Source organism: Schistocerca gregaria, chromosome 6 (assembly GCF_023897955.1).
Source record: "Schistocerca gregaria isolate iqSchGreg1 chromosome 6, iqSchGreg1.2, whole genome shotgun sequence".
In the NCBI taxonomy this organism is placed as follows: Eukaryota; Metazoa; Arthropoda; class Insecta; order Orthoptera; family Acrididae; genus Schistocerca; species Schistocerca gregaria.
The window spans coordinates 490,700,736-490,725,478 of NC_064925.1; the positions used below are offsets into that span (position 1 = coordinate 490,700,736).

The 24,743-nt window shown below is 40.2% G+C and overlaps 1 protein-coding gene across 1 annotated transcript in view; it reads right to left on the bottom strand.

Annotated features, from left to right (window-relative positions):
- Positions 1-757: 757 nt before the first annotated feature.
- Positions 758-24,743, bottom strand: part of LOC126279075 (serine/threonine-protein phosphatase CPPED1-like) — a 124,792-nt gene continuing 100,806 nt past the window's right edge. The window contains exons 5-6 of the mRNA XM_049979533.1: positions 18,959-19,242; positions 758-1,632 (exon numbers count right to left, since the gene is read on the bottom strand). Of these exons, the coding sequence (XP_049835490.1) occupies positions 1,433-1,632; positions 18,959-19,242 (484 nt within the window). The 3' untranslated portion in view covers positions 758-1,432. The remainder of the gene's footprint in view (positions 1,633-18,958; positions 19,243-24,743) is intronic.

The following is a 24,743-nucleotide window of genomic DNA, read 5'->3' on the forward strand; positions in this document are numbered from 1 at the left end:
GGTTTCCTGTACTAACTGAGTAGAAAAATTAATGACATCAAAGTGAAAGAAACAAATAATAATTCATGGTCAATCTTACTATCAGACTCTTTCAGAAAATCAATGCTGAAATCCCCACAAACATTTGCTGCCCTCTGTCTGATAAATAACATGACAAATAATCCAAGTTTTTCTAAAATAGCTGAAAGGTTCCCAATAGGGACCTATACACAGCTACAATTCTAAAAGTACCATTACTTAGTTTAAGCTCACATGCCCATGCTCCTATATGTTGAGCTACACAACATTTTTTGATTTCTTCATTTTTCACACTATGATAAATTTTAACCTATATGGCAGCTCCTCTTTCTCTCCATAGTGTACTGAAAACTTATACTCACTTACATTTACCTTTTCCATATCTGCAACTAAACGATGTTCAGACAGGTATAGTACTCCTATGCCATCCTGTCTCTAAATCTTCTAAACAAACAAGAAGCTCATCTACTTTGTTTTTTAATCCCCTGATATTCTGATGCAATATACGAGCATTATTTTTCATTGAGCTTTTATGAGAATCTTGTAATACTTTAACATCTTTAGTACCTGCCTGTCTGACCTCTTGTTAAGCTTAATTTCAGTCAATGCTTTTGCTATCATTCTAGCCCATTTACTGTACCATTCCCTACACCTTAGAATCACACAGTGAAAGACGAGAAAGAATAATGCTGTATGAATATGTAGTGTGTAAGTTAACTAGTAACTTGCAAAGCATAAATTAACAAATAAAATAGTACTTTTTATTTTTGCCTAAAGGATCTGCATATAATGGCATCATGATGCATGATAAAATACAGGGTTTCATGGTCAGTGATTACTTCCCTTGTAAAATGCATTTACATCACTTCCCATTGCAACACACACTTTAATTCATAATGTGATAAAAATAAAATGTAAGATATAATTTGCTTGGAGATCCAGATCATAAGTGTAAAGGGTGAAAGTAAGGTATTTTGCTGATCAATAACACTGTGGTGTTCTCTAGTGAAGCTTTACATCGATGAAATGATATCACATAAAACAAAGAATACCTTGATAACAGTTTGTATGAACTTATTAAGAAGTTAAAAGTTGTGCATAGAATAGTAAACCACAGAATGTTTACATTAACATTATGTTTAAACTTTGCCTTTTTAGTAAAAAATTTAACTTTTTCTCTAATGTATATGTTTTACTTTTCTCCCCTTATAATCTTTACTTTTTTCTTTTTTATGTTGACATACAAGGATTACATTTGTCAACATCAAAGTAAATTAACCTTATTGAAAGAAAGAAAGAAGCAAATGTTCCAACATATACTGACAAAGCCTCTGGAGAAAGGTTGCCACAAAATGCACTGCAATGAGTGTCTCATCCAAACTCTTCACACAGCTTATCATTAAGACTGACACTGCTACACTGTGACTTCTTTTGGAACATTATCAAGATCAAAATAAGTATGGGTGATAGTATCATTTTTGACATTAACAACTCTGAATCCAGGTAAATCAGAACCCAGTTGTCCTCCCATTGCAGAAGTTACAATTATTTCCATATCCTTGTAGAACCCTCCAGCATTGCGATGTAAATGACCACAGAACACCTTCTTAACACCTGTAAAATTAAGATTCCAGTTATTAGATGTTAAAAGCTCATGGTGAAGAATGTACAACTATAAGAAAGATACAGCACCATTTTAAACATTAGCATTCTATGTTAGAATCACCAATTTTGTAATATGCAAGGATAATACCAAAGTAAGAACTATTTTTTTTATAAATTAAAGAAATTGTTTTCCATAATATTTAATTTATGTCATTTTAAAAGCTGGACATTTATCTATCTATCCATATAATCGCCATTTTGGTTCGCGAATTTTTGTAGACACTATGATTGTTTTTGTATTGCCATGTCATACCAGCTCATTATCATATCCTTGAGAAAGCACTAAACCTAATCTTTCACCTTATCATTAGAGCTGAATCGCATTCTGGCCAACTGTTCTTTCAACAGATGGTAGTCAATGGGTGCCAGGTCCACACTTGGGTGCATATTTATGTTCTTCTAAAACATTTGCTGGAGAGTGACAGTGTGATGGATGATATGCGGGCGAGTGCTACCATGTAGAATGATTACACCCATGCTCAACATTTCCTTCTCTGTTTCTGAAGTAGGCACACCTCAGGCACATATGATCGTTATCTCAGGCCAGCTAAAGTGGCCAGCTACAGCAGTCATGTGTGTGTGTGTGTGTGTGTGTGTGTGTGTGTGTGTGTGTGTGTGTGTTTTCCTTTCTTTTCTAAAGTAGGCTTTGGCTGAAAACTAAGTGTGTAACAGTCTTTTTGTTATGCCTGTCTGCAGCTCAGAGTGTCATCTTCACAATGAATAGCAAACTATTCTTTTTATAATTGTTGATATTTATTTATGATTTCTAGTTTATGCAGACAGTCTAGTGATCTTTTCAAACAACGGAGAACAGGCAATTAACTGCCTTAAAAAACTCCATGAAATAGCAGCTAAAAGTGGACTGAAAATGCCTTATGAAAAAATTCAATACATTGAAGGTTTTCCTGAGTACCTACATGGACAAACCATGTTTACATAGAATGAAATTTTCTCTCTACAGCAGAGTGTGCGCTGATATGGAACTTCCTGGCAGATTAAAACTGTGTGCCGGACTGAGACTCGAACTCGGGACCTTTGCCTTTTGCGGGCAAGTGCTCTACCAACTGAACTACCCAAGCACGACTCACGCCCCATCCTCACAGCTTCACTTCTGTCAGTACCTTGTCTCCTACCTTCCAAACTTAACAGAAGCTCTCCTTCGAACCTTACAGAACTAACACTCCTGAAAGAAAGGATATTGCAGAGACATGGCTTAGCCACAGCCAGGCATTGGCATTTGTCTATGTTTAGGGTCAGTTGCCACTCCCTGCACCAAGTGCCTATCCGCTGCATATCTTTCTGCATTTTGCTGCACTTTTCTAATGCTGAAACTTCTGCATCATTCGCGAAAAGCCGCATGGAACTTCCAACACTATCTACTATGTCTTTTATATATATTGTGAAAAGCAATGGTCCCACAACACTCCCCTGTGGTACACCAGAGGTTACTTTAACGTCTGTAGACGTCTCTCCATTGAGAACAACATGCTGTGTTCTGTTTGCTAAAAACTCTTCAATCCAGCAACACAGCTGGTCTGATATTCTGTAGGCTCTTACTTTGTTTATCAGGTGACAGGGCAGAACTGTATCGAACGCTTTCCGGAAGTCAAGGAAAATGGCATCTACCTGGGAGCCTGTATCTAATATTTTCTGGTTCTCATGAATAAATCAAGCGAATTGGGTCTCACACGATGGCTGTTTCCGGAATCCATGTTGATTCCTACAGAGTAGATTCTGGGTTTCAGAAATGACATGATACGTGAGCAAAAAACATGTTCTAAAATTCTACAACAAATCGATGTCAGAGATATAGGCCTATAGTTTTGCACATCTGCTCGACGACCCTTCTTAAAAAACTGGGACTACCTGTGCTCTTTTCCAATCATTTAGAACCTTCCGTTCCTCTAGAGACTTGCGGTACACAGCTGTTAGAAGGGGGGCAAGTTCTTTCGCATACTCTGTGTAGAATCGAATTGGTATCCCGTCAGGTCCAGTGGACTTTCCTCTGTTGAGTGATTTCTGTTGCTTTTCTATTCCTTGGACACTTATTTTGGTGTCAGCCATTTTTTCGTTCGTGCGAGGATTTACAGAAGAAACTGCAGTGCAGTCTTCCTCTGTGAAACAGCTTTGGAAAAAGGTGTTTAGTATTTCAGCTTTACGCATGTCATCCTCTGTTTCAATGCCATTATCATTCCTGAGTGTCTGGACATGCTGTTACGATCCACTTACTGATTTAACGTAAGACCAGAACTTCCTAGGATTTCCTGTCAAGTTGGTACATAGAATTTTACTTTCGAATTCACTGAACGCTTCATGCATAGCCCTCCTTACACTAACTTTGACATCGTTTTGCTTCTTTTTGTCTGAGAGGTTTTGGCTGCATTCAAACTTGCAGTGAACCTCCCTTTGCTTTCATAGTAGTTTCCTAACTTTGTTGTTGAACCACAGTGGGATTTTCCATACCTCACAGTTTGATCTGTTAGGTAGTCTGAAATCTGCCTCCCAATACTCTTGCTAAACAGATAAACCTTCCTCCCTTTTTTTATATTCCTATTTACTTCCATATTCAGGGATGCTGCAACGGCCTTATGATCACTGATTCCCTGTTCTGCACTTCCAGAGTCGAAAAGTTTGGGTCTGTTTGTGATCAGTAGGTTGAAGATGTTAATTGCACGAGTCGGTTCTCTGTTTAATTGCTTGAGGTAATTTTCCGATAGTGCACACAGTATAATGTCACTCGATGCTCTGTCCCTACCACCTGTCCTAAACATCTGAGTGTCCCAGTCTATATTTGGTAAACTGAAATCTGCACCTAAGACTACAACATGCTGAGGAAATTTATGTGAAATGTATTCCAGATTTTCTCTCAGTTGTTCTGCAACTAATGCTACCGAGTCGGGAGGTCAGTAAAAGGAGCCAATTATTAACCTAGCTCGGTTGGTGAGTATAACCTCCACCCTTAATAATTCACAGGAACTATCCATTTCTATTTCACTACAGGATAAACTACTAACAGTGACAAACACGCCCCCACCGTTTGCATGCAATCTATCCTTTCTAAACAGCGCCTGTGCCTTTGTAAAAATTTCGGCTTCATCGAGCTTTCCGTACCTATAATGATTTCAGCTTTGGTGCTTTCTATCAGTGCTAGAAGCTCTGGTACTTTATCAACGCAGCTTTGACAGTTTACAATTACAATACCGATTGCTGCTTGGTCCCCGCATGTCCTGACTTTGCCCCGCACGCTTTGAGGCTGTTGCCCTTTCTGTACTTGCCTGAGGCCATCTAACCTAAAAAACCGCCCAGTCCACGCCACACAACCCCTGCTAGCCGTGTAGGCACCTGCTGTGTGTAGTGGACTCCTGACCTATCCAGCGGCCCCTAAGGGGCCCCATTACACGCTTGATGTTGGAGCTCCCAACTACCAGTAAGCCCACCCTCTGACTGCCCAGATCTTGCAGACTGAGGAGCAACCTCTGTAACAGGCCCCTGGAAATGTATTAAAATTTAAAACCTGGTTCCTGAATCTCTGTCTTACCATTATATAATCTATCTGAAACTTTCCAGTGTCTCCAGGCCTCTTCCACGTACACAACCTTCTTTCATGATTCTTGAACCACGTATTAGCTATGATAAAGTTATTCTCTGTGCAAAATTCTACCACGCACCTTCTTCTTTCATTCTTTACCCCCATCCCATATTCACCTACTATGTTTCCTTCTTTTCCTTTTCCTACTATCAATTTCCAGTCCCCCATGACTATTAAATTTTCATCTCCCTTCACCATATGAATAATTTCTTTTGTCTCATCATACATTTCTTCAATCTCTTTGTCACATGCGGAGCTAGACGGCATATAAACTTGTACTGCTGTGGTAGACGTAGGCTTTGTGTCTATCTTGGCTACAATAATGCGCTCACTATGCTGTTCATAGTGGCTTACCCATTATTAAACCTACTCCTGCATTAACCCTATTTGATTTTGTATTTATAACCCTGTTTTCACCTGACCAGAAGTCTTGGTCCTCCTGTCATCAAACTTCACTAATTCCCACTATATCTAACTTTAAGCTATCCTGTTCCCTTTTTAAATTTTATAACCTACCTGCCCGATTAAGGGATCTGACATTCCATGCTCTGATCTGTAGAACGCCAGTTTTCTTTCTCCCGATAACGATGTCTTCTTGAGTAGTCCCCGCCTGGCGATCCGAATAGGGGACTATTTTACCTCCGGAATATTTTACCCAAGAGGACACCATCATCATTTAACCATACATTAAAGCTGCATGCCCTCAGGAAAAATTACAGCTGTAGTTTCCTCTTGCTTTCAGCCATTCACAGTGCCAGCACAGCAAGGCCATTTTGGTTAATGTTACAAGGCCAGAACAGTCGATCATCCAGACTGTTTCCCCTGCAACTACTGAAAAAGCTGCTGCCCCTCTTCAGGAACCACATGTTTTTCTGACTTCTCAACAGATATCCCTCCATTGCGGTTGCACCTATGGTATGGCTATCTACATCACTGAGGCATACAAGCATCCTCACCAAAGGCAAGGACCATGGTCCATGGTCCATGGTCCATGGAGGGAGGGGGGGGGGGGGGGGAATCACTAAAATAAGCACATGCCTCGATAACAAGGAGAGTGTATCTGGTATCTCCTGTGACCTCAGTAAGGCATTTGATATGGTATAACCCTAAGCAGCTGCTCCTCAAATTAGCTTCTTATGGCTTCCATGAAGGATCTTTACGTTGGTTCACATCTTATCCCAAAAATAGGAAACAGAGGGTAGTTATACAACATAAAGGCAAAAAAGCTTTCTCTAGTTGGAAGAAAATACAAACAGGTGCACCCGATAATTGACATGCCAGGTAAGGTAACTTCAGATATGATTCTGTATGCAGATGACTCAACAGCAGTAGTCTGCTCTAAAAACACTGAAGAGTTAGCACAGAAAACGAAGCAAACTCTTCAAGAATTAGAAAATTGGATAAATAATAATGCGACGAAGCTAAACCTAACAAAAACACAAACTGTACACTTCAGGACCAAACAAACTGTTGAATATATAGCACAGTCAAGTAATGAAAACAGAGAACTGGTCACTACAGAATCTGTTACATTTCTTGAAGTGACCACAAACAAAACCTTGATATGGACTGATCATGTGGGTTGCTTACTGCAGCAGTTAAATAGTTTTGTTCACACAGTTAGTGTTCTAAATAACGTAACTGACTTAGATGTTAGGAAAATTGTGTACCATGATATTTTATATCAGTTGTAAGATATGGCATAATTTTTTGGGGAGTTGAAAAAGGAAGCATCCTCAGAGTGTTCAAACTACAGAAAAAATTATCAGAAGTACGACTGGAACACACAATAGACAATCATGCAAACCTTTATTTGCAAGCCATGACTTCCTAACAGTTCTTTCTATGTTTGTGTATAAAACACTTCTCTTTGAGCTAAAAAAACCCACATCTTTTTGAGGGAAATTCTTTAACACATGCTTATGAAACAAGGCACAAACAAGATTACATGTTAGCTCACCACAGACTAACATTATCTGAAAATACACCATATTACATAGCTTTGAAGTTTAGCGATGAAATGTGTTCAAAGTTTAAGGACTGCAAGCTACAACCCACAGGTGCAAACACTGAAAAAATTTGAAAAGCAAATGTTATTACAGTGTGGATGATTTTATAAACAACGAACAAGTAGGAGATACTACATTTGTTTTGTTTTCCTGTTTTTTCTACTTACATTCTATGTGTATGCATATGTTTTCTTTTAATGGAGGTATATGTTCTTTTTATACATGTCCATACTTACAAACTATGTATCATGTAAACTATATATCTAAATATGTAGATGTATATATGTATACTACTTTTATGGAAGTATGTGCTCTTATACAGTATGTTTATATTTATAAACTAGAGATCACCGTGGAATTTTTTAAGAAACAGGAACAAATCTAATATGTAATTATCTTTTTATGTTCAAAAATGTAATTATATTTTTATGTTGTAATGTGCTTCTGGGAGCATCCATATTCTTTATTTTAACATGTCTTGTTTCAAGGCATACTTAGATAGGCACAGAATTAGTCATTGATGAGTCACCAATGTTTCAATCAAATGATTGTATATAACATGTCATTTGACTATAAGATTCTATTCTATTCTATTGTATTCTATTCACACCTAATTTTGGAAACACATTCTGGCAAAATTCTCTGGGTTTGGCACTGCAAATAATTCTGACAGATTTTTCTGTAGTGTTAAAATGTTTTTGCGTTCTTGCACTAATATTCTACAGCATTTAAATCTGGTTAGAATAATGAACAATATCCAATTTTTACCACATACATATCTTTACAATATTTGCTCTTCATGTTTATGGCAAATATCTTTTTAGACACCTTACAGGCTTAGGAAGCTATCTGCATGTCGCACTTGAGGTTCCAAGAATTTTTCCTTTCTTACAGTGTTGTTTCCCGTGAGTAATTTCATACCGAAATTTCTTGTGTTATATTTCATTACTGCAGTATTTGATGAAACAATATTTAGATGGTTTTCACTGAAATACTTGACTATTTCATTGGTAACACTGTTTTACTGCAGTTCCAGACTGTCATGAGCTTTGTGTTTGATTGATGTATTGTCCACATGCAATATTTTTTTTTTAGATTTATGAGAAAATTACTTTACACATTAACATAAATTTAAAAAGGCAAAGTCCCAACATGGTACCTTGAGGAACTTCTTATTTGATATCAGTAATTTTGGATTTGAATGACCCCCAGTTTGTTTTGATAAAATTATTTAATTTGACAGACAAAAAATCTACTCACCAAGCAGTGGCAGAACACACACATAAAAGACTGTTGTGACTGGCAAGCTTTCAATGCCAGTGGCTCCTTGTTCAGGCAGAAGGGTTAAAGGGGAAGGAAGAAGGGACAAGATTTGAAAACTTTAAGTTGGAAAACAGGGTAATATGCAAGCGTCTGATGCATCCCCAACAATCAGTCTTTCCTTCTCATCCCGTACAGTAAATCTCTCCTGACCTGCTGTTCTGTGGGACTTACTCAAAATATACACCCTTTTCCTAGACCTCTCCAGTCTTTTACCTTCACCCTTCTTCCTTTCCCTTCAACCCTTCTACAGGAAGAAGGAGCCACTGGCTCCAAAAGCTTGCCAATCACAACAGTCTTATGTGTGTGTTCTGCCTCCACTTGGTGAGTAGATTTTTTATGTATCCAGTTAAATAATTATCTCAATAATTGATTACTTTTGTTGTTACATTAGCCCAGTTTGTTCTGAGCAACAAAAATTCATTCCTGTTGTTCATACATGATTTTATCAATTCATACGCAGTTCCTCTAATACCCAGGTTCCACTGCTTGTCCAGTAATATAGTGGTGTTGACACAATCAAAAGCTTTTTGAATATCAAGGAACACGTAAGTTAAATACTCCTTGTTCTCTATGGCAGTTGTCTATTAATCGAGCTGAAGCTGCTGAAGTTGACTTGGTTTTCATAAACCTATTCTGATTTTCAAATATTAGATTGTACTGATCAGGAATGTCATTAGTCTTGTGGAAATAACTTTCTCAATTATATTAGAAAATCCAGGTAAGACTAGAATTGTGATTGTAAATCACTCGCATAGCACAAAGTCCCAAGTGACTGGAAAAAGAGCAGATGACTCCAGTACATATGAAGTGTAAAAGAATGGACCCACAAAATTACACACCAATACCTCTAACTTCATTTTGCTGCAGAATCCTTAAACATATTTTTAATTTGAATATAATAAACTTTCTTGAGACTGAGAAACTTATGTCCATGAATCAGTATAGTTTTGAAAGCATCGCTCGTGCAAAACTCATCTTGCCCTTTTCTCACATGATATACTGTGGACTATGGATGCAGGACAACAGCCAGATTCCATGTTTCTAGATTCCCAGAAGCATCTGACACATTTCCCCATTGCAGGCTGTTAATGGAGGCATGAGCATATGTAATAAGCTCACAGATATGCGAGTGGCTTGAAGATTTCTTGAGTAACAAAACCCAGTATGTTGTCCTTGATGCAGAAGTTTCATCACAGACAAGCGTATCATCAGGAGTGCCTCATGGAAGTGTCACAGGACCACTGTTGTTCTCTATATACACAAATGATTGGCAGGCAGGGTGGACAACAATCTACAGTTGTTTGCTGATGCTGTGATGTACAGTAAATTGTCAAAACTGAGTGACTGCAGGAACATAAAAGACAACTAACACAAAATTTCTAGTTGGTGTAACGAATGGCAGCTAGTTCTAAATGTGAAAAAAAATTTAAGTTAACATGGATGAGTAGGAAGAACAAGCTTGTAATGTTCAGTTACAGCATTACTAGTATCCTGCTTGACACAGTCAAGTCATTTAAACATGAGGGCGTAACGGTGCAAAACAATATGAAATGGAATGAGCATGTGGAACTGTGGTAGTGAAGAAGAATAGTCAACTTTGGTTTATAGGGAGAATTTTATGAAAGAGTGGTTCACCTGTAAAGGAGACTGCATATAGGACGATAGTTTGAACCTATTCTTGAGTCCTGTTCAAGTTTTTGAGATCTGTACCAGGTCAGACTGTAGGAAAACATCGAAGCAATTCAGAAGCAGGCTGCTAGAATTGTTACCACAGGTTTGAACAACATGTAAGCATTACGGAGATTCTTTGGGAACTCAAATGGGAATCCCTGAAGGGAAGGCAACATTGTTTACGAGAAACACTCTTGAAAAAATTTAGAGAACCAGCATTTGAAGCTGACTGCTGAATGACTCTACTGCTGCCAATATACATTGCGCGTGAGGGCCACAAAGAAAATATTTCAGAAATTAGAACTCATACAGAGACATATAGACAGTCATTTTCCCTTGCTCTATTTGCGAGTGGAACAGGAAAGGAAATGACTAGTAGTGGTGTACAGTACCCTCCGCCACACACCGTATGATGGCTTTCAAAGTATCTTTGTAGATCCGTAGATGGGTTGATAGTTTTAGATTTATCGGCTTTGTTGCAAATCAGGGTTATTTGTATTATTTTTAGATTGTTTGAAAAATTACATGATGCAGTTACATCATTTACTGCTATGGGCATGATATTAGACATCATACATGTTTTCTATGCAACTTTTTAATGTGCTGGTGCTAATACACAGCCTGCCATAGCTAGTTGAATTTGGATTTTTTTTTTTGTGATCTTACTATGTATTTTATTTCCTTACTGTTAACTGGGCCCATGTAAACACTTTGTTTAACTGTAATGCTCTTGTGTCTGTCATGGAGATTGTTGAAATGCTCACAGGTCGATTCCCAAAATCAGGAAAGTACTCCTTCAAAACATTTGCGACCTGATTTGGAATTTGATGATACTCCCTTTATAGTCGATATAATTACTGGCTGATTTGCCCTTATGGTCTCTATGCCTATTTATCACTTTCCAGGCAGTCTGCCAGTGTAGCTAAAGTTTAACACCATGGCTGCGTATTTACCTCTACCTTCTAATAGTACATCTTTGTAATAAACATATTTCTTAAATTCTACATTTACTCTATAATTATTGCCATCCTTTAGCACTGCATATTGAGAAGATCCTAGTTTTTCTGGGCCTGAGAAATTGAAGCAAATTCACTGAAAGTAATACCAATCTAATATTTTCAGAATACCATTGAGATTTTCAAGATTGTCTTCATCATGGGTGGTTCCTTTACGACTTTCTTCTCCTTTTTGCCACTGACATAATGGTTTTTAGCTTGTATTGCTACCTGAACAGCACGATGGTCAGAAATGGCAAGCTTCAGACCTGATGCACTGTACTTAAAGTGAGACATGTTAATTATAATGTTTCAGTGCATGAAATGCTGCTATTGACCTTTCTATTGGGTTCATTAAAAGAAAAGTTAAATTAAACTGATCTAGTATTAACATTAGTTTCTTTGGCCTGGAGTCAGTAGCCAGCATGTCAATGTACATATCTTCAGTCAGGATGATGTTAACCCAACCATATTTATTGCAGTATTTACTGTCTATGTCAACAAGTAGGTCATTAATAATGTCAAAGAAAATGTCCATGATACCACAAGGAGGCCTGTAACTATTAAACTATTAAATTCTCTTTTCCCCACTTATAATTCACTGATGCTAGTAGTTCACACCTGCTAGGAGTTCATTACTGTTAATTCTATTATACCCTCTATGCTGAAAATACTTACATATAGTTACTACCTCTCGCAGAAAAGATTGCCACCCCACAAACATGTTTTTCTCTCCTGCTGAAGGCAGAACAAAAGATCATGCAGAATGGCTGACATATACTAATTAGTTCATTGAGTACTAATGCTCACTTATAACTGAAATATCACTGTTATCAGTCTCTGCAATGATATCCAAGTCATTGTGATTACTGCTAAGACTTTTTAAGTTTCGTTGAATCAATTTGAATCTCAGTTTGGATTGCTGAACAGTGGCTGGATGTGTCACTCTATCAAACTACCCGGCAATATGAATATAGATTGTCAGCAGCCTTTCCAGTAGTTGCAAGGACAAGATTGGCAATGTGACACCAGACGCTGTCAACCATGGTGGGAAGCAAGGCGGGGTGGGTCAGAAGAGTCATGGTTACTGGGGAGAGATAGTCTCTCACCATATAAAATCTCAGCAACAGAGGCTTTGAGGCCTTGTTTATGCACTGTGCTGTCACCCAGCAGAACCCATGGAAGTACTCACTCCCGTGACACATAAGAGTAGACTTTATGGCCTGATGCCACTTCTCAAAAAGCCCATTAGCTTGAGGGTTTTAGACAGTTGTTCTGCAATAAGTAATGCCACAGAGTTCAGCAAACAGCGAGGACTCAAAGTGCTTACCTTAGTCCATGGTTACGGAGGCAGGGCAGCTTAAGTGCATGATAGACATGAGAGCTCTGGCAACTGCTTCAGTGGTGATGTCTTGGATGGGGGTATCATCTACCCAGCATATTACCCAGTCAACAATGGAGAGGAGGTAGAGGTAGCTGCCAGATGGGGGAAGAGGGGCAACCACACGAATGTACTGGAAGCATCCCTTCAGTATCTGGAAGGTGCCCAGTAGGGGCTGGGTGCACCGGGTGGGTATCACATTGCAGGCACAGTGTGTAGGTTCTCATCTACAACTTGTAGTCTTGCTTAACATGGGGCTAAATGTATCACTCAGTCAAAAGGTAAGTAGTAGGTTTGACACTGGGGCGGATGAGATTGTGAAATAGGCCAAAAATAATTCTGTGAAACTGTTTGGGACAAGTGGGCATATGCACCCTGGAACATGTCACAGAGGACAGGGTGAGCTGAAAAACTTTAGCTGAATGATGAGGGTGGAGAAGGCTTAATCCAGCACAGATGGTGCGAGTTGGCGTGACCCAGATGGCACTGATTCGTGACAAGTATTAAGCAACAACAATGCCTGTGCCTTTCATGTGACAGATGTCCGTAGTGAACTGCAAGATGTATTTGAGGTGATGTTAACGGTGGAGGCACTCTTGGGTGGGCTACAGATGGTACTGGCTAGGAGTCGGTAGTCCATGTAAATGACAAAGGGACTACCTTCAACATCTTCGCTAAATTATCACACAGGCTCATAATCGGCCAATAGCTCCCACTCGTTAACTGACCAGGTGCGCTGTGTCTCGGTCAGTTTATGGGAGAAGAAGCACAAGAGTCGACTGCAGCTGCCAACCTGTTGCTTAAGAACTGCTCCAATCTCTAAATCACTAGCATCAGTGGTGATGGACAGGAGAACTTCTGGAATCAGGCGTGCTAACACGGCTGCCTGAACCAGATCGTCCCTGTCACTTGAAAGTTGTGCTACATGTCCATGGTCTACGTGAGCTTCCTGTGACTGGCTGTTGCCTTTGAAAAGCCTTGTTAAGGGTTCCTGTGGGGGGGATTGGTGTGAGGCAAGTGACAGTGATAGAAACTGACTGTTCTGAGGAAATGCCGGAGTTCACAGTAATCACATGGTGCCAGTAGGTTATGAATCACCTCAATGCACTTGGAGTTGGGCAGATGCCAGAGGAGTTAATCATGTGGCCCAAGAAGGTTGACATTTCTCATTGTAGTACACAACATCATTGGCTTCGTGAGTGATAAGAACTCATTCAAGGTGGGCAGAGTGTGAGTCCATGCCTGATCAAAAAATAAGGACATCATCCAGATACACATAACAAAAAGAGAATTTAAAAACAGACTGTCTGTAAAGTGCGGCCATGTTTGTGGAGCGTTTTTTAGTCCACAAGGCATAAAAAGGAACTCAAACAATCCAAAAAATGTGGTTATGGCAGTCTTGTGAATGTCATCTTTGTACATCAGTATCTGTAGATGTGTCTTCTTACAAACACCTACACAGCCAGCAAGATAGTATGTAAAGTCTTGGATATTACAAACTGGGTAATTTTCCATGATTGTGTGAGCATTCGAGGCACTATAGTTGCTGCAAAGTCTGGCTGAGCCATTCTCCTTATGGAGGAGACAGATGCGTGAGGCCCAGCTGCTATCTGGTGGGTAAATGATGTCAGCTTGTAACAACCCATCCACTGCTGACTTTGCCATGTGGAGGTGGTTAGGGGGTAGATGATGGGGTAACAAGCAACCAGCGGGCAGGGTGTAGCATTAATGCGATGCGCCATGTCATTTTTGCTGGCTCACAAGATAAAAGATCATGTAGGGTGGAGCCACTGATTGAGAGTTTCTCAGTGTGGACTGTGTGCAGGTCGGTGTCCCAATCAGCAGAAATGACATCAAATGTCAGCTTTAGGCTGCAATCAGGTTGCCCGAGAAAGATGGTATTCTGCGCACATGTGACACAGACAGTGAGCTGCAGAATTTTGGACATGGCACGGCAAGCAGTGCCGCATGCAGGCGCTGGCTCGGCCCAGCAGGCGGCGGCGTCAGATGGCAGCTGCAGACTGGAGCTGGGCTGCTCGGGCATAGCCGGCGCGTGCCCATGCAGCACAAAGCAGTCGATGAGATGTGGAGGTTTGACATGGCACAGCAGGAGGCAACACTGGGTGCAGGTGCTGGCTCAGCTGCAGACTTGCTAGCATAGGCGATAGGTGAGGAATGAAGGCATTTGAAGGTGGAGTGAGCCTCTGAAATTTCTGCCTGTGCTGTTCAGATGCAGCTGCACAGGGCCACACTGTCCTGTCAGAGGCGAGTGAGCATCTCTTTCACGTCCATATGCACAAGGTGAAAGTCCCGCAGGAAATCAGAACCTCGGGCTGGCTGCGTAATTGGAGTGACAATGAATTACCTCATGATGGGTGTAGCAAAGTTGAGGTCTAGAGTCTGCATCTGATAACCCCTAACAGTGATAGGAGAGCCATTAGCACCTGTCAAGCGAAGGAACGAGTCTTCAGACGTAGGTAAGGCAGGTGTGTGAGGTGCCATGCTGAGCTGCGATCTGGTGTCGACCAGGAAACGTAGTCTGCTGATGTGCTCAAGGATGTACAGACAGTTGTTTGGAGCAACGTTGGAATCCAGCAGCCAGGTGGGACTTTATGTATGTTGAGACACCTTACTCATTGTTCACAGCTTGGGGCACCTCTTGAGGCCTGTGAGGGGAGTTCGGGTAGTCACAAGGCTGACAACGGAGGAGTGCGGTGTTGCTGAAGCAGGCGTTGTACCAACAGAGGTGAGACTGTGTGTGCATGTCTGCCAATGTACTGGAAGTGACAGCTGGGGCAGAGTTTTTTTGTAAACACATGTGTTGGTAGCAGCTGTGACATCAGCATCAGAGGGGCCAGGAGTGCTTGGTAACTGCAGGAGGTTGCGCACACTGCAGTAGCGTGCATATCCATACCACTGTTGGGAGATTTGTTGATGCTGTGCTTATGTCGAGAATGCAGTCAGTCAGGAAAATGCAGGCATCGGGAGACTGATCACTAGTGGCAAGTAAAGTCAACTGCACCTGGGATGGGAATTTAACACTCCAGATCGTCCACAGCACCTTGTCACGGAAGGCCGCACAGGTCTATTTTGCTGCGAAGATGCCACCACAATGCAGACGGGGTCCCCTCTGTAAATGTTCACTGTAAAGTACCTGGTGTAGTTGCTCATCAGGAATCCAGGAGAGGCCTCGTAAGAGCATTGTTCTGGCAGTCCCACTATTGTCTGTAGGTGGCGGTGCCAGGACGATGTCATAGAAAATGTCAGTGTGGGTGCCAAGCTAACTGAGTCGAGTGACGTACTTTGTGCTGCCCGTAATAATAGCATTGGAGGTGAACATACTTCCGACAATCGCAAACCACAGGTGTGGGTTGTCCGATTGGAATGGCAGTAGTGTGAGCCATGAAGCAGTCGACTGTTCAACTCAGTGATGTGGTTGGAATATGGAGAGAACTGCGTGTGGGCAGTGGTTGGTAATGCAGCAGGCTCCACGGACCGGAGGATATATAGCCTGCCACATGGTAAGGATGAGACAACATCTCTATCAGGTGGAAATGTGTCCGATGCGTGCAATAATGGCCATGATGCAGTTGGCATGGATCATAGTCCAAAGCGTGAAAATGTTGGCAGAATGCAGAGGTAGATGTTACACTGGTAGAGTCCATTACAAAGTCAATACGTAGATTGTCAATTGCATTGTATTGTTGTGCCCCTACGATGTGTGAGGAGGCTGCAACTTGAGAAGTATCACTGTCACTTTTAATAACTTGGCCAACTTACAGAGCACTGTTCATGTCTGTCAATAGCGACGGATGTAAGAGTTTGACCAAAACTGCGGTCAGCATAATACAATGCGGGTGTGATATCCATATTGTTGTGGCACAAATTTGCACTATTTTAGCATTCATTCAAAGTATGGGGTTACCAATATGGAACTCCAGTACACAGTGATAGCTAACGATAGATGACACAGAGGTATGGAGAACACATCACACTTTGATACATATCAGAATACACGACATAACACACTCGAGTCATAGAGTGAACTGCACTGCTACCACCCACCATCAGAGATAAGACCACAAGTAGTTTTCTCTGGCCAGTGATGCTAACATTCCAACAGGGTCTTTGTGAGCAGTTAGTTACTCTAGTTGGAAAGTTTACAGCAGGAATTAAGTTCAATGATAGTATTACTTACTATAATAAATTCTTATTGGAGGAATTGTTAAGAGAATCTACATTAAAGTCTCCAGCAACCACTATTTCCTTGTTTTTTGCTGTTAAATAGGCCAGTGGGACTTCAAGATGAATTATGAACAGATTAAACTTCCCTGCAGGTGCTCATTAGACATTTCTTAATATGAAGGATTTATTACAAAATTCTGCTTCCATTGCACATGCTTCCACGTGCTGCTCTAGGAAAACTTACAAATGTCCATGTTCTTAAATTTATAACACTTCCTAATGAATATGGGAACTGCTCCTTTCTCCATTTCTGCTCTACAAATGTGAGATGCTATCCTAAATCCTGCAACACTTACACATCTTCACCAGTGTTCATATGATGTTCAGAGAGGCAGATTATATCAACAAGCTTTGATGACCAATTAATCAATGCATATAAGTAGTTCATTAATTTTACTTTAATCCTCCAATATTTTGATATAATAAAGAAAGCTGGCATTTCAGAATGACTGAGATAAAATTGGGTGGAAATAAAATTTCCAGTGATTTATGAAAATTTTTAACTTTCATCTGTTTGTGATAGTGAAATAAGCCAGAATGATGTTGTTGGGTTTCTTTCACTAACTCAGGGTTAATTTCAATCCTAACTTCTCTTAAAACTTGACTTCTTTCTGTCCCCTCTTCTCTAAAAAAAGGCACTGCTCTGACACTTGTAACAATGAGTATTTTTATCACTCCTGACAGTGCATCCCCACTTCAATTTTCTTCTATTAGCACACCCTTTCCTACTGAGGTGAAAGCCATGCAAAACATAAACTCATCTACTGACGGGATCAACAGGGACCACACAAATATGGCACCCTGCACTCGACATAAGCAGCCATTCCAATTCCAAATTAACTCTGCTGACAGAAAGAGTTCAAATGATTTTTTTCATATTTAATAAATGATTTGTAGACAACTCATTGTTATCAATTACTCCAACAGTTTCTTCACCAACAAGGTTTGAAACAATACTGCACTCGCTATTTATCACAAACTTCCCGCCTGACAGTGTAACTGATGAATAGTTTGTGTGTGTGTGTGTGTGTGTGTGTGTGTGTGTGTGTGTGTGTGTGTGTGTATGTGTGTGTGTGTGTGTGTGTGTGTGTGTGTGTGTTTTACGTGACCTTACTGCCTGTTTCAGCACACGTGCCACCAGATTCATCCCCCAGAACTCCACATGTGGGAACAGGTGTTACAACATGTCCTTGGTCTTAATTATGTTAATTTATTAGGTCTCAGCATTTCTTCTCAGTAACTATTCCTTTCTCCATCCCTGTTTCATTTTCTATATCTTTTATTTACTGACCTGTCTATTTTTTACCACTCCCCCCACATCTACCACATACAATGTAGAATAGCTTTCCACTCGTATTAACTCATGTACAATGTTTTGTTAGTAATCTCTGTCATGCATATGACTCTACATTCCACCTTTATGCTCTCAGGTTTTCAAATCTTGTCTGGTGCAATCGCCAACAATCAGTTTTGCCTTCTCATCCCATCCAGAAAGTTCCACATCATTAAGTTTTATCATTCAAATGATCAATGTAACACGAAACTACCTAACTAACTTTTGTCATATTCAAATTACGACATTACTTACAGTAATTAACATTAAACACTCTCATTTCTCACCAATCATTTGAAGACATAATATTTCTGTAGAGTGATAAACTTAATACTAAAAATTGCTGTTCCATGAACTGTTTTTTATGTTAATTATTTGTAAAGTGATTAATTATTACATTTTATAATTTTGTTCTCTTAGCAGACAGATCATAATAATCTCAATAAAGCATGTGTGCCAATCGACAGCTCTCCTCAATGGCTATTGATTGACATCTTGCCTGCAATATTGTGTATTCAAAAGTTATAATAAAACTAGTTTTTATGATAATTAATCATATCTCAGCATCAATACCTCTCCTGATAATCAAACTCCTGTGACAGCATTTCTAACTTGAGACTGTGGCATCACTTAAGCTGGCAACATGACTAACTTGCGCTCATTCACAGAGTCATTAGTGCCTAGTGACTATACTATAAAATGTGACAGGTTTAATTTTGCCTTACTAACCTGCAGACAAAAGTTTATCCAGAAGCTTCTTGCGTGGTTCTGGTGCAAGTGAGAAGTATCCAATGTCTGTTTCATCAGGACTGTTTATAAATGGTGGAATGTGCATGAAGACAACGGCTCTGCCTGGCTTCACACCAGATAAAACTTTGTCAAGCCACACTTCTTGTGCCTTGGCTTCTTCAGGGACACCAGAAGGATCATAGTAATACTGGCTGTTCAAGGAAATGTACAGGATACCAGCACACCAGAAGGAGAAGTAATCATCGCCCCAATTTGAGTGGAACCTGTAATACATTACAAACAGTGAAATGTTGAATTCCCATAATATATATTTTCAGTGTGAACTTATAAACCTGTAATCATAGCAGTTAGAATCTCACAAAAACAAAGATTTAAAAAATCATCATACTGATATAGTCAAACATTCTTACATCTAAAATAATATATGAAACATAGCAAGAAGAAAGCTGACTATAACGGGTTTTGAGTAAACAAGTTTATCTATATTGCAACAGGATCAGTTCTGCGATGCCCTGGAAATGAAGAGCTCTTCTACCAATTTGGAAACACTCATGTAGCAACCTATTCTTCTGGGAGGATGAAAGTCACTGATGGTCAAATCACTGCAGTAAGGCAGTTGTGTATCTGTGCTGGCTTAAATCCACAATTTTAGCTTACATATGTGCAGCTGAGTGGTCTCCACAATGTCATTATTATTCTGTCTACCTGAGTTGCTTTTCTTTTTTCTGCATTTTGAAGAATTTTGTCCACTATTTCTGACAATGTATCACTATTAAAATAACTTGACTATGGGGCATGACACCTATTTTAATTTTGTTTTCTTTGGTACTTCACTAGTTCTTGGTTCTCTTTCTTCCAAAATTATTAATGACATGTACATGCTGATATTATCTCGCCAATATTTTTGAATTATAGTGTTTGATTCAATTAATGCTAGACCACTCTTATTTTTTCCATTAAGTGACATTTTCTCTGAAAGTTTGATTAATTTTATGTTTTGATATTTGCTGTGTCTCTAATGGATTCTGATATAATTTCGTTATGATTATCAGCACGTAACAGCAAGTACTTACAGTCCCTAGTTGGTAATATGATTTTGGGAATCAATTGAGCGAAATTTCACCACTACATCTGAACTACAGAAAAAAGAATAATAACTAAAAACTAATAATTGGCTTCATTGTAAAAATCTGCTTAAAGAGTTGGGAATTATGGCTGTGCCATCTGAGAACCTCTAACAATGCACCTTAAGAAAACATTATTAATTATAGCTCTAGTTATGGTCATAGAACAAGGACCCAAATTCAGTTAAATGTTACATTAAAAATTAAACAGAAATCTCAAAACAGTATTTTTTATTACGGAATTAAAAACTGTAAAAAAATTGTCCACTGAAATAAAAATGATTACTGGATCCAATAATTTTAAGAAGGATAATAGACCTTACCTCTTAAATAATACACATTACACAATAAAGCACTACTTAAACAACACAAATTAGGGGTAGAATCTGAAAAAATAAAATCTCATTTCACAACATACTTTCAGAGTGCAATGCACATTACTGAAACAGTGTATGAACAACTTCTGAGACAGAAAATGCTAACCTCTTTTTATCTTCCTGAACACAATGTCTCTTCATTATGGATGAATTCTATCTCATTTTAAGGAGAAGACATACACACACACACACATCATCCAGCTCTGAAAAAGGGTTTGTCTGACAGCTAGCAAATGTCCCATTCTAGTTTATGTGCCTTTAAATGACTCAGCAACTCTATTGTTTGGTGAGTCGTTACTGTTCCAACAGAACTTTCCATAACTATAGACACTCATGAGCCAAAATATTATGACCACTTCCACAAATGTGGAACTGAACATCTGGTAGTATTGCAGCCCAACAACTACTGAAGTTGGTTTGTGTGCTATTGTCATGAACATCAATGAAAACTGGTTGAAGGATAGTGAACCAATAAGTACACAGCAAGGTGCTGGACAACCACAGCTCATCACTGAACACAGAGGTCGGAGTCTTGCTTGTCCTTTAAAGCATGATAGGCAATGTCTGAAGCACATCTGATGACAGAATACAATTATGGTGCAGGCACAAGTGTTTCAGGGAACACTGTCCAGTGCACATTGTTGAATGTCGAGGTCTGCAGCAGACAACCCCTATCAACAGTTAAGATTGCAGTGACCAGAGGATCACTGATATTGTACTGAGATCAATGGAAGCAGGTCACCTGGTCAGATGAGTCATGTTAGCTTCACCCAAGCCAATGGTCATGTCCGGATATGATGTCATCCAGGCAAACAGATGCTCGAAATATCCACTGTGCTATCGATGCAGGCCAATGGTGTAAGTATTATGATATGAGGGGACATTCACTTGGGTTTCCATGGGACCTATGGTAGTAATCAAAGACATCACGGAGTTTTGTACTATGTAAACACTATTGCGAACCATCTGCTTTCCTTCACGCTTTACGTCTTTCCCAACAGCAATCACATACTCTGATCCTTCAAGATAAGTATTCTTAATAAAGGTTTCGTTTCCTGCTTTACTTTCATGACTTGCAAAATGTCTCATTTGTGTGGAGTCTGTTCTTTCAGACAAGTGTGAAAGAACAGATGCCATTTTGACCCAGCAGCCACTGTGAATTAAGACCAAAGGAATTTGAGACACTGGCTGCAAGTGGGCACTAATTTTAACCAGTGGGAGAAGTTGAAAATTTGTGCCGGACAGGGATTTGAACCTAGGTCTCCTGCTTACTAGGTAGATGCTCTGACCACTAAGCCATCCGAACACAGTGGTCATCACAATCACAACTGCATAGACTACCTTAGCACGCCTCCCGTCAGATCCAAATTCCCAACTTATCCACACACTTGAAAATCTCTTTGGGTTTGCTGCCGGATCCTAAAATCAACTTGACTCGATATTTCGGCGATCCAACTGGTCGCCATCTTCAGGAGAATGCTGCTTGCTGATGAGTCCCGCTGAGAACTAACGCCGGCTGCAAAACGACATATTATATAGCCCACCGTGCAGTACACGGCGCGTGCGCCGCCCGTCACAGTTGCTGCCCTCCAAGACAGGGAAGGGGCGCCGCCCCTGGTAGAACTTTGCGGCAACGATATATCGCACTCATGGTCGCACCGAAGAACGTTCAATCTTGATGCGGGATAGTACCGGATTCCACGTCCTGCTAAGAGGAAACCCATTGTCTCTATTGATTAAATTATCCGCCAACCTAATTTCAATGGCCTCTTTATGAACACTATTCCAAAAACTGGAAATGTTGGCAACTACCACCGTTTCGTCATATTTCATGCCGTGTCCCTCATTTAAACAGTGTTCTGCTACTGCCGATTTTTCCGGCTGTTGTAGCCTCGTATGGCGTCGGTGTTCCACACACCTGTCATGAACTGTGCGAATCGAACGACCAATGTAAGTTTTCCCACACTGACACGGAATTTTGTATACACCGGGTTTCCTAAGCCCCAGATCATCTTTTACAGAGCCAAGTAGTGCCCTAATCTTAGAAGGCGGTCGGAACACACTTTTGATGTTAAAATTCCTTAAAATTCGTCCAATCTTAAACGATATACCTCCTGCATAGGGAAGAAAGGCCACCGATCCATGTTCCTCTTCATGCACCTCCAGAGATGGTCCAAACTCCATAGCCTGACGAATCTGCTTCTCAGAGTATCCATTATCCTTAAAAACAGCCATCAAATGCGCAAGTTCTTGGGTTAAGCTGTCCGCGTCGGAAATGGCATATGCTCTCCGTACCAAAGTCCTGAGAACGCCACTGCGTTGGTAGGGTGGATGACAACTTGTAGAATGCAGATACCGATCTGTGTGCGTTGGCTTCCGGTGAACACTGTGTCCCAAAGTACCATCTGGTTTTTTATAAACCATAACGTCTAAAAATGGAAGCATCCCATCACTTTCGACCTCCATGGTAAATTTGATGCGGGGATGAAGACAGTTGAAATGGTCCAAAAATCTATTAAGAGATTCCCTATGCAGGAGGTATATCGTTTAAGATTGGACGAATTTTAAGGAATTTTAACATCAAAAGTGTGTTCCGACCGCCTTCTAAGATTAGGGCACTACTTGGCTCTGTAAAAGATGATCTGGGGCTTAGGAAACCCGGTGTATACAAAATTCCGTGTCAGTGTGGGAAAACTTACATTGGTCGTTCGATTCGCACAGTTCATGACAGGTGTGTGGAACACCGACGCCATACGAAGCTACAACAGCCGGAAAATCAGCAGTAGCAGAACACTGTTTAAATGAGGGACACGGCATGAAATATGACGAAACAGTGGTAGTTGCCAACATTTCCAGTTTTTGGAATAGTGTTTATAAAGAGGCCATTGAAATTAGGTTGGCGGATAATTTAATCAATAGAGACAATGGGTTTCCTCTTAGCAGGACGTGGAATCCGGTACTATCCCGCATCAAGATTGAACGTTCTTCGGTGCGACCATGAGTGCGATATATCATCGCCGCAAAGTTCTACCAGGGGCGGCGCCCCTTCCCTGTCTTGGAGGGCAGCAACTGTGACGGGCGGCGCACGCGCCGTGTACTGCACGGTGGGCTATATAGGACGTCGTTTTGCAGCTGGCGTTAGTTCTCAGCGGGACTCATCAGCAAGCAGCATTCTCCTGAAGATGGCGACCAGTTGGATCGCCGAAATATCGAGTCAAGTTGATTTTAGGATCCGGCAGCAAACCCGAAGAGATTTTCAAGACTTATTACGCCGGGAAAGCCTACGAAGTCTTATCCACACACTGCTGATGTAGTGCCCCTTGCCCATCATCCTCATTACTTGCGGCACTTTGCCAATTCCTGTAAGGGTTCACCCAGGTGTGCATCCAGACTGAAGAGATCACCGGCCATCCTCACCTTAATTATATAAATGTGGTGTCTCTTCTTTCGGACATGTCCACAACAATGGACACAATTCTCATAATAGGCAAGGGGCACTACATTAGTAGTGTGTGGATAAGTTGAGAATTAGGGTCTGATGGCAGGCATGCTAGGGTAGTCCAGGCAGTTGCAATGACCACCGTGTATAGATGGCTTAGTGGTCAAGAGCATCTGCCCAATAAGCAAGAGACCTGGGTTTGAATCCCAGTCGGGTACAAATTTTTAGGTTTCCCCATTGATTTAAATTAGTGCCCACTTGCAGCCAATGTCTGTAATTCCTTTGGTATTGATTAATAGTGGCTGCTGGATCAAAATTGTGTCTGTTCTTTTGGAAATGTGTTTTGCAAGCAGGAAACATGACTTTTATTAAGAATGCTTATTTCAAAGGATTAGAGGGTGACAATGATTGCTGAGCTTATTTGTTTGCTGCAGATGTCCTAGGTTCAGTACTTTTTGGATTATTCTGCATTCTTTAGCAAATCTCCTAATTTTACTTTTTGAAATAAAAATCCAACACAAGTATTCTGATACTTTTTTTCAAACTGCAACTTCTTACATCCACCGCTTACCACAACAAATCAACAACAGAAACTAACTATTTAGGTCTAACATGGGTCCTTATATAAAAAAGTGACAATCCATGATGACAAGTTCATTATTAGTATAAATAATTTTGTAAAGTTATAATGAAAAATTACATATTCACAAAAACTTTAGTGTGATAGTAAGTTTTACAATCCTGAAGGGAAAATATGAGCCAAAACGTCTTCTTTTATAAAATATTGGTTTTGAACAATTTCTTTCAAAATATGCAAATTGTTA